The 10965-nt window shown below is 40.2% G+C and overlaps 1 protein-coding gene across 4 annotated transcripts in view; it reads left to right on the top strand.

The window, feature by feature from the left end:
* The window catches only part of rfc1 (replication factor C (activator 1) 1), a 105144-nt gene extending 95133 nt beyond the window's left edge, over positions 1–10011 (top strand). For all 4 annotated transcript variants that reach the window (XM_048595624.1, XM_020530096.2, XM_020530095.2 and 1 more), the window contains exons 20-25: positions 577–731; positions 1922–2039; positions 5918–6063; positions 6815–7028; positions 7502–7696; positions 9602–10011. In XM_048595624.1, the coding sequence (XP_048451581.1) occupies positions 577–731; positions 1922–2039; positions 5918–6063; positions 6815–7028; positions 7502–7696; positions 9602–9691 (918 nt within the window). In that variant the 3' untranslated portion in view covers positions 9692–10011. The remainder of the gene's footprint in view (positions 1–576; positions 732–1921; positions 2040–5917; positions 6064–6814; positions 7029–7501; positions 7697–9601) is intronic.
* The last annotated feature ends 954 nt before the right edge of the window (positions 10012–10965 follow it).

The raw sequence follows: 10965 nt of genomic DNA, 5'->3' as shown, positions 1-10965 counted from the left end.
AAACGTCAGCCTCTCTGCTCCTATGATGCTGCTTGGCCTGCTGTGTTCATCCAGCCCTGCACCTTGTTGTCTCAGATAAATTGGCCGCTTTCTTTCCCTCCAACACATTAGTAAATCAGGTTCTTTATGACAGTCAGCAATGGTTACCAGACTGCTTTTCAATTCATTAATTGAATTTAAACTCCACCAGCTGTCATGGTGGGATTTTGAACCTGTGTCCCCAGATCATTAGTCAGACTTCTGGATTACTCGTCCAGTGACATGACTGCTATGCTACCTTCTCCCAATTTAGTGCATTCAGCATTGGGATCAAGTACTGGTGTTCCCAGGAAAAACTGCGAAGGGGAGTAGGGTATAAACTGAACAATAAATGTATTGGAAAATCATACTTTACTTTTTGTCTAGTTTAGTACAATTGTGAATAGTATTTGTGATAATCCTAATATTTTGAGCAAATCTTGAAAAAGAAAATACCTTTTGGATATTCCATTAGATAAATGCACTATTTTACTTTCATATACTAAAAAAATCCATATGGATATTTCTTACTCAAAAATGTCAATATCCTGTTTTCAGGGTCCATTTGATGTCGTGAGAAAAGTATTTGCTGCTGGAGAGGAGACTGCCCATATGAGTCTGATCGACAAGTCCGACCTTTTCTTCCATGATTACTCAATAGCGCCACTGTTTGTGCAAGAAAACTATTTGCATGTGAAGCCCGCAGCTGCTGGGTAAGTAGCCGAATATTAACCTGCTCGCCCTTTGTTCAGTTGTTTTACATTTCACAGAATATCTTGTACGTACGTTTTTATTTTGAATGTTCTATTTTTTTTAAGAGAAATGGTGAAGCACTATACAGGCTGGAATGCTTGTGTTCTCTCAACTCATGGCCATTACTAGTGTGTCCAAAATTAATTAAGTACAAAAAGAAATCCTACAGTATGAAACATAGAAAATAGGAGCAAGAGTAGGGCATTTGGCCTTTCAAGCCTGCTACACCATTTGATATGATCCTGACTGATCATCTTACTCAGTGCCCTGTTTCCAATTTTGTCATGCAACTTTGCCTTTAATCTTAAGAGCTGTATCTATTTCCATGTTGAAAACATTCGATGCTTTGGCCTCGACTGTTTTCAGAATGAAGTTATTCTGGGTGTGATAATACAGTTAGCTGAGATTATCTGTTAATTTGGAGTGATTTGCCGGTGAAATTAACTACTGATGAAGGTTGAAAGGTGATCCAATAAACCAATAGAATACTGTAAGGACCCATAATGGAAATAGAATCAGAGGAACCTCTGCCCAAACTCAGTTTAATTGTTAGGTATAGCAAATTTAAGTGGTGTGTATGTGATTTTACTAAGTTTTTGAATCATTGCCTTCATGTGACCATGATGGAGATAGCTCAGCCTGGACAGATCTGTATAAAGTTTATACATCACTAATCTATTTACATAATGTGTAGTTATTTTATAGTGATGCTATCCTTCTCCGAATGCACTGCAGGAAGGGACTGAAGGACAATATCTGAAACTGTAAAATCACAAGCTGGAGTTTTTCACAACACTGCAGTGGTTACCTTAGAGAACTAGGCAGAGGCATGTTTTGAGGTGAATAACAGGAATTCACCATTTTAATTTTTTTAAATAGCTGTCTATTTGCACAGAATGAACTTTAAAACTACAATACTAAGCGTCAGCTTCGAATAGATGTAGTTTTGTGTCCGGGAATTTAGATACCTGTTGTGTTTCATTGCTTTCATTATTTGTTTTAAATCTTTTGCTGAAGTGTTCATCTGGATGTTCCCAGGTGTCTTTCCCCAGCATTTTATTCATCTTTTGCCAATTTAATGGCAAATATAGTCACTGAAACCACTTTCAGTTGCTGCCGTTAGAAGTATTGTTCTGTGCTTATGTTTTAGAACAAACATGAAGAAGCACCTCATGCTTTTGAGTAAGACAGCAGAAAGTATCTGTGATGGAGATCTTGTTGATAAAAGAATTCGTTCTCTGCAGATGTGGAATCTGCTCCCTACTCAGGTAAGTGCTGGTGTTACACATCGCAAAAGGTGTCTTTTCATGTTTGCGTGAGTGTCATTGACGAGGCTGGAATTTATTGCTCTTGAGGTGGTGAACTGTCATCTGTATTACTACAGTCCAAGTGATGTTGGTACATCTGTGCTTTTAAAAAGAATTCCAGAATTCTGACCAAGTGCAGGAGAAGGAAAAGCAAGAAGGTGTGAGGCTTAGAGAGGATCTTGCAGATGGTGGCCCCATATATCGCATGCTCTTGTCTGTTTAAGTGGTAAAGGTCATGGGCTTCTGGAAGGTCCTGTTCAAGGAGCCTTGATGAATTACAGTGCATCTTGTAGATGGTACACACTGCTGCCTTTGTATATCGGTTGTGGTTCAGGTACCAAATAGGCTGCTTTGCCCTGCATGGTTTTGAGCAGCTTCAGAAACAAAAAAACAGAAGTTGCTGGAGAAACTCAGCAGGACTGGCAGCATCTGTGGAGAGAAATTGGAGATAACGTTTCAGAGTCCAGTGACACGTTTTCAGAACTGAAGGTAATTCTTTTAGTGACTCATGAACAAGGACACCCATATTCCTCCAAACACTTGCACTTCCCAACCTGTTACTGAGTAACTTCACACTCATTTCACATTATATTCCATCTGCCATGTTCAAGCCCGTTCAATTAGTCCGAGTCATATTGATGCCACCTTGACTCCTCACAATTTGCATTCCCACCCAGTTTGATATCACCAAATATTGAAATTTTGCAACAAAAACAGAAGTTGCTGGAAAAGCTCAGCAGGTCTGGCAGCATCTCTGAAGAAAAAACTCAGAATTAATGTTTCGGGTCTGGTGACCCTTCCTCAGAACTGATGGTAACTGGGAAAATGTCAGTTTATATGCAGAAAATAGGGAAGGGGTGAGTTAGGGAGTAAATGATAGGATAGAGCCTAAAGAGGTAGAAGAACAGTAGGACAGATAAAGGAGTTGATAACGATCTGGCTGGGAGAATGAGTAGTTGTTAATAGGGACTGTTGGTGACTAACAGCGGGTGGTGTGTAATGGCACGCTGTGTGATAATAAGGCCTGGTGTGTGGGGTAGGGCGCTAGGACGTGGGTGAGCTTAGGCCTTAAAATTATTGAACTCAATATTGATTCCGCAGGGTTGCAGGGTCCCCAAGTGGAAAATGAGGTGTTGTTCTTCCAGCTGTGTTGAGCTTCGCTGGAACACTGCAGCAAGCCAGAGACGGAAATGCTGGCCAGGGAACAGGGTGGTGTGTTGAAGTGGCAGGCAACAGGTAGCTCAGGGTCTATTTTTGCGAGCAGAACGTAGATGTTCTGTGAAGCGGTCACCCAGTCTACGCTTCATTTCCTCAATGTAGAGGAGACCACATTGTGAGCAGCGAATGCAGTAGACTAGATTCTGGGAAGTGCAAGTGAAGTGTTGCTTCATCTGGAAGGTATGTTTGAGCCCTTGGATACTGGGGAGGGAGGAGATAAATGGGCAGGTGTTGCACCTTCGCCAGTTACTGTTGGCAGTCCTGAGAAGGATCTATTTATTCCTACACTCTTGCTTTCTACCTGTTAAGCAATTTTCAATACAAACTATAATATTTCTCCCAGTTCCATGCATTAACTTTGTTTCCTGACTTCCTGTGTGGGACCTTTATAAAAAGTCTTCTGAAAATTCAAATCCACTATATCAGCAGGTTCCCCGTTCATCTATGTTATGGGCAGCTTCCTCAAAAAATCTTTGATATGATTTCCCTTTCATAAATTCATGTTGACTCTATCCAATTTTACTATTTCTTTAAATGTTGTTATCACATTCTTTATAGTAGATGCTGACGTCTTTCCTATTGCAAATGTCAAGCTAACAGGTCTGTAGTTCTCCTTTCTCCCTCTTCCTCTCTCCTTCAATAATAGGGTTACATTGATACTTTCCAGTCCCCAGGAGCCTTCTGAGAATCTGTAGAATTTTAAAACCTGACCACCAATCCATTCGCTATCTCTTTAACCATTTCCTTCATCGTTCTTGAGTTCCTTCCCTAACGGCATTGTGGGTCTACCTAGAGCATATGGACTGCAGTGGTTCAAGACGACAGCTCACTGCCACCTTCTGAAGGGCAACTAGGGAGAAGCTGACCCAGCCAGCGATGTCCACATCCCTTGAGTGATAGAAAGGAAAAGTAAAGCTTATCTGCTTTGGGGAATTTATCATCTTCTATTTAGTTAACTTTTCAAATCCTATCCCTTTACTGATGGTATTTTCTTCAGATTCCTCAGTTTCACAAGTCCCTTAGTCACCTAGTATTTCTGTGAGACCATCTATACTTTCAGTGAAGTAACTGCTTGGTTTCTCTGCCACTTTGCTGTTCTCCAGTATAAATTCTCCTGTCTCCTCAAAGCGCCTAAATTTGTCCTAGCTAATCTTCTATGTACATTGCTAGTTTGCATTCATGTTCCTAGCTGACCTTGTCTGTTTTCTCTTCCACTCTTCTAAAGTTTATTCTTAACTATTGCTGTCTGCTTTTTTTGATCTTGATCCCCCTGTCCTGCTTTCTTGCAATATGTTGTGATTCTAATGTTGACCCTAGCTGTACGCTGCTGTTTACAATTCCTTCAGTTTGAGTAGCTTGCATCAACCACTATCGTTACTTGTAATTTAACAAATTTCCATTTGTTATGATGTGCATCAACAAGCATATTCATAATACCCACCTTTTGATGGTCTGCATCAAGAGCACTCACCACGTTTTTTCTATATTTCACTCTGCTTATTTTTTTACCTTCTCTTTTTGACATTGACAATATTGAGCACTGTCAAACGTAGCACCTTCCTCACCTGCACCTTTTATGGTTTATTTTCAGCAAGGCTGCTAAGGTTTTGTACCTGTTATGTTGTTAGAAACCAATGTTTGCATTGGTGAAACCTGAGTGGACAGACCTAGAATGACACATTGGCCAGTTGGTGCATCTGTCTGCCTGCGTTAACATGCAGATATGCTTATCAATTATCCCAGAGCCGCGGGTGCACAACCTGATGAAAGGTTGCAGTGTCCGTGCAAAAAGAGGAGCTTTGCTAGTGCTGGAGTTCAAGAGCCGGCCTCCATTATGTGTAATGAATTGTGACAGGAAGCTATCTCCTCCCATCTATCAAATTATGGCTGGGGACAATTGCATATTAATTTTCACCATTTCTACCACCCGTCCTTAAAGAGAGGAAAACTGATTTAAGAGTTGCAACTTTTTTGTAATGAACTTTGGTAAAGTGCAGTCAGCCAAATATCCCACTGCCCTGCCACTTGCCCTGTTGGGTTTTCTGTGCATAGCATGAAGGTGTCTCCAATCATTTTAAATGACCTGCTATCTATGAAGAAATTCTTATTCTGCAAATAAATGAAAGAACCTAAAGCAGACAACTGGTGGACCAAACTATTAAAATGATGAAGTGGTGGGAAATCCGTTGAAGGATCATTTCTACATTTGATCATGAGGTATTAAAGAATTGTATAATATGCATGTGCTAATGTTCACAATGAATTCTAAATACACTTTTTACTGAAACTTTGAAGTAGTTTGAAGCTTTCTTCATCTGAGATCTGTATTTGTCAAAAGCATTAGTTTCAGTATGTTACTTCTTAGTTGAAATGGAGCAAAATGTGACTGAGGAAATTTAACCTTCCTTGCCTGAGTTGTACTTCCTGTTCTGAGACCAGAAAATAGATTGAAAAGTCTAACAGTAACAACATTCCAAACTCCTGGTTATGACAAGTGGAAGTAGTGGAGTACAGAATTGGTGGAATGTTGGATATGAATTTAGGACAGTGGTGAAAATGTCATTAATGTTTAAATTAAGTGCTGTAGCCAACTGTAATTTTACTATCTTGTTGCTTTCCAGGCCATTTATGCCAGTGTGATCCCTGGTGAATTGATGAGGGGATACATGTCACAGTTTCCAAGTTTCCCAAGCTGGTTGGGAAAGTTTTCATCCACTAATAAACACGATCGCATTGTGCAAGAACTTACCAGGCACATGTGCCTAAGGTATGGAGATGAGATTTCAACTGAGTAGCAGTTTATACACAACATGTGGTGCGCTGTATTTAAAATAGGGATCTCATTGTAAGAATTTCTGAGAACTTATTGAAAGGAATGATATTGAGCTGTACAGGTCTGGGCTCAATCCCCAGAAGTTAACTGAGCACCTTGAGGTGGTGGCATTGTAATGGGTCCTGGTACCTCTAGCTATGGAAGATGGAGAGGATGTGGGGTCAGGAATCAAACAGGATCATTTCTCCTGAGAGCTGTAAGTCACTTATCACTTAATCACTTTAAGACCTGCTAGAAAATGGATGGTTGTGGATGTCTGGTCATAATTAATTGTTTTATGATCTTTTGGTGGAGAGAGAGCTTGTCAGAGTTCAAGGTTTAGGTTCAAACACTAAGAATGGGAACTTGGGATATGTACCAACCAAACACTACTACAGTGCAACCAGTGTTGAGTCAGTACTTTGAGTGGGAAGTGTAAAAATTTAAGATGGGCCAATGTACAACTTCATTTAGCAGAGTCACACAGTGAAGTGCTGGTCAGCTCAGTGCTTGATGTTTTTTTTTGTCTGATGTACACCCTGCCGAATAACGCGTAATCTGTATTTATTGCTATTACCCAACCGGGAAACACAATGCCTATTGATAAAGGAACTAAATTTAGGTGATGACGCCTTTTAATTTGTGCTCTATTAGTTGAACTTTCTCCAATCTCTCTTATTAATACTTACTTTAAAATTTATGTAAGGACACATGCCAGTAAGCAAGCTGTAAACTTGGATTATCTTCCTTACCTGCGGGATGCTCTGGTGCAGCCTCTGTCACTTCAGGGAACAAATGGTGTTCACGAGGCAGTTGCAACAATGAATGCGTATTATCTGATGAAAGAGGATGTGGATAGTATCATGGAGGTTAGCAGCTGGGCTGGTCGACCTGATCCTTTCTCAAAACTAGATCCTAAGGTAACTCCAATCACATTTTGGATACGCTGTTTCTAGGGGAACTGAACTCGATACTTATTCTGAGCTTGAGCAAGATTCACATGACACAAACATAATAACATAAGAACTAGGAGCAGGAGTAGGCCATCTGGCCCCTTGAGCCTGCCCCGCCATTTAATAAGATCATGGCTGATCTTTGAGACTCAGCTCCACTTACCCGTCCACTCACCCGTCCACTCACCATAACCCTTAATTCCTTGACTGTTCAAAAATTTATCTAGCCTTGCCTTAAAAACATTCAGTGAGGTAGCTTCAACCGCTTCACTGGGCAGGGAATTCCACAGATTCACAACCCTTCGGGTGAAGAAGTTCCTCCTGACCTCAGTCCTACAAACCTATTAAATTTTTCAGCTGTGACAGATCACAGTACGCTGTAATCTTATCTAGATATTGTCAGCATTTTGAACTTTTACCCTGTTCCCCCACCCTGTCAGGTGAAAGCTGCATTTACACGGACCTATAACAGAGAGACACACTTGACTCCCTATGCACTACAAGCTGTAAAGAAATTGAAACGTGGAAGTGCAGCTGGATCATTACTGGACTCTGATCTTAATGACGACTTTCAGACAGAGGATGTACAGTCAGAAGAGACTGAGGATAATTTGGAATTAGACGGAATGATTAAGGTATGACCTCATCTTTTACTTAATGTTTAGTTTAAACCATTCAGGACATTTTGTTGCGTAAAACAATTTGAGCTAGAATATCGGTAGAAGAACTTTACATAGCAACTTCATTTTGTTTCTCAAATGTTAAACATTAAGTCATCCCAGGTAAAGAGTAAGTAAGGTAATGTGTGAAAAAGTCTAAGGGAAAGGAAAGGCTTTGTTCTTCAGCTCTTGACCCAGCTCCAGAAACCTTGTGTGAAAGCTGACACAGGATATTTCCATGAATAAAAGATGATCAGATCATTTATAGATTAGACTTGTGGGTTGAGGATTGTACCTAGTTGAAAATGAAGGGACAAATGTACATTAATTGAAATAGACCTGAATAATTGGGCACCTAGTCCATCAAAAATGTTTGTTTTGCGTGAAGATTTGTCCCAGTAGGCCTGGCCATGTGCAGCTAAACTCACTTAAAAGTAATCTTGTTGAGACCAGGATAACATTTTTGATCACAGATGTTTACACCATAGATTGGGAGCCTGTTATATGTGTCAGTTCTTTGCTAAAATGATCCAAGTATATTTTTCTGCTCTTTCTTCAAATGGGTATGCCTTCCTACTCCAAGTTTATATCTGCTCCTCCCTAAAACAAGCAGTGATCTCTGCTTCAAACACTTACTTTGGCAAAGCATTTCAAACCCCGAACTTGTTTCTTCACAAAATTTCTCTTTGGCTTTCTCCTTGTCCCCTCGGTGATGCTGCACCATGTTCAGCAACTCCTCAGAAACTGAAGCAGTCCATGTTTAAATGCAACAAGATCTGGACAACATCCAGGCTTGGGCTTGACAAGTGGCAAGTAACATTCCATAAGACCAAAAATTAGGCTATTCAGCCCATCGAGTCTGCTCTGCCATTCAATCATGGCTGATAAGTTTCTCAACCCCATTCTCCCGCTTTCTCCCCGTAACCTTTGATCCCCTTGACAATCAAGAACCTATCTATCTATACTCAATGTGCTAAACAAATGCCAGGCAATGACCATCTCCAATAAGAGACAATCGAACCACCACCCTTGTCATTCAATGGTGTTACCATCACAAACACCCCACTGTTAACATCCTTGGGGTTACCATTGACCAGAAACTCACCACATAAATATAGTGACTACAAGGGCAGGTCAGAGGCTAGGAGTACTGCAGCCAGTAACTCACCTCCTAATTCTCCAGAGCCTGTCCACCATCTACAATGTACATGTCAGGAGTGTCATAGAATATTCCCCAGTTACCTGGATGGGTACAGCTCCAGTAACACTTGAGATTTGACACGATATCCAAAAGCATCTATTCCCTTCACCTTACTGACGCCCAGTAGCAGTAATTTGAATAATCTCCAAGATATTGCAGAAAATCCTGAGAAAGCACCTTCCAAACTTACGACCATTCCATCTAGAAGGACAAGGACAGATGATAGGTGGGAACACCAATACCTGCAAGTTCATGTCCAAGTCACTCTCATCCTGACTTGGAAATATGTTGCCATTCCTTCGGTGTCATCGGGTCAAAATCCGGCATTACCTCTCTAAGAGTACTGTGGTCAACCTACAGCATGTGGACTATAGCGGTTCAAGAAGGCAGCTCACAACCACCATCTCAGGCAACAAATGCTGGCTGGCCAACGATGCTCATATCCCATGAATGAATTAAAAGGGTTTGAGACTTGGTGAAAGCGTCTGTGGGAAACAGTGTTGTCTGGAGAAGCCAGGTTGAATACTGAAGGTAGTGTTTCCCTTTTAAATTTTACGCAGAATTTCCCTAAGAACTAGGTTTGAGTGGCTGAATAGTCTGTCTTATTGTTGACAGTTTTCACCTCTGTAATGTGATGTCTTTCGTGGTTAAGATTGTTCACAATTTGTTTTTCTTTTTAGCCAAAGAAACCAAAAACAAAAAACAAAATGGAAGAACAAATATCACAGAAAGGAAGAAAAGACAAGGGGAAACGAAAGGCAACCAAATGATATTGTCCAGAGATCAGCTGATTTTTTTTCAAAATCTGATTGTAGCTCTGCTGATAGGAAACAGAATTGCAGAGACCAATTTGAATGTTTGCTGCTCAATATGACAATTCAAGGCAGAGTATAGTTCCTTTCAGCTTCTATAAATTTATATTTACTGTCTTTACTGACTGAAGTAGAGATGTGTGAGAATTATTCACTGTATATATGCAATGCGAAAAAACTACCCTTTAGGTATTTTTTTGAAACTGTACATTAACAAAATTTGGCACAAATTTCTTTTTTGAATAAAGTAATTTTTGCAGTCTCATCTGCACCAGGAAGGTGATTCCTGTGTTACTTTCCTGTGCAGACATAACTGGAAACTGCTGAGAAAAGATTTGAGGATTAGCTGGTCTATTCCCTGCACTGGGCTCTGAAGCTTTGACATCTGTGAAACATTGGTCACTGTTCTTACTATGGCCTTGCTTGCAACGAGTTTGCCCCTCAGTATCCATAGCAATATCAATGTGCTGAAATTATGTTGCAAGCTTGGCATCTATCTCTCTCTTTTGCCCTGCCCCGCTGAAACAAAAATTCAAGCTCTTTGTTCTGCACTTTATTTTTATGAGATGAGTATGTTAGTCTGTGTTGTGATGATGAAAACTGAAGATGTCAGATTACTCCCATTAGAGTGAAGCCGTTAACTCGAGAATTCATTTTAATTTTGTGGTTGTTTTAAATCTCATTCACAAAAGGCTTTCTGCTTGTAGGGTGACTAGGGGAAATATATGCAAGGTTGCTCAGTTATCACATCCTTGAATGAACAAGGAAGTATCATTGTCTAAGTCACGTGGCTGCAGGCCATATTTTGTAAAAGTCTCTAGTTACCAATAATATTCCAGCAGTTTTTATGTCCAAGCTTGGTGTCTAATCCAGTTCAATACCCTAACTTTCTTTCAGTCACTTCTTGTTTTGCCCCAATTGATATAATATAATGCCTGTTAATTTCATGGAATATTTTTGTTGCTCCTTCCAATGAAAGTCAAAGCAAGTTGCTGTGTGGACGTGTTTTTTTTTTTTGTTACATTAAATGCTCTAATGAAAGCTTGTGGTGTCACCAGAGATTGAAGACGTTTGACTGCAAAGTCTGTTTTGATTGTTGTAGTTATATTTTCTGCTGTTACTAGGACTCGGGTGCAAGCTCCTTTTGTGCAACATTCACCAGAGATGGTAGGAGTCAAGTTGTTACATAAATAAGCAATGATGGAGACTGTTTAATCTTGTCATGACAGCAA

Source organism: Rhincodon typus, chromosome 1 (genome assembly GCF_021869965.1).
Source record: "Rhincodon typus isolate 14 chromosome 1, sRhiTyp1.1, whole genome shotgun sequence".
Taxonomy (NCBI): domain Eukaryota; kingdom Metazoa; phylum Chordata; class Chondrichthyes; order Orectolobiformes; family Rhincodontidae; genus Rhincodon; species Rhincodon typus.
Note: the sequence above shows the minus strand (reverse complement) of the source record. Positions and strands in the feature narration are given on the sequence as shown.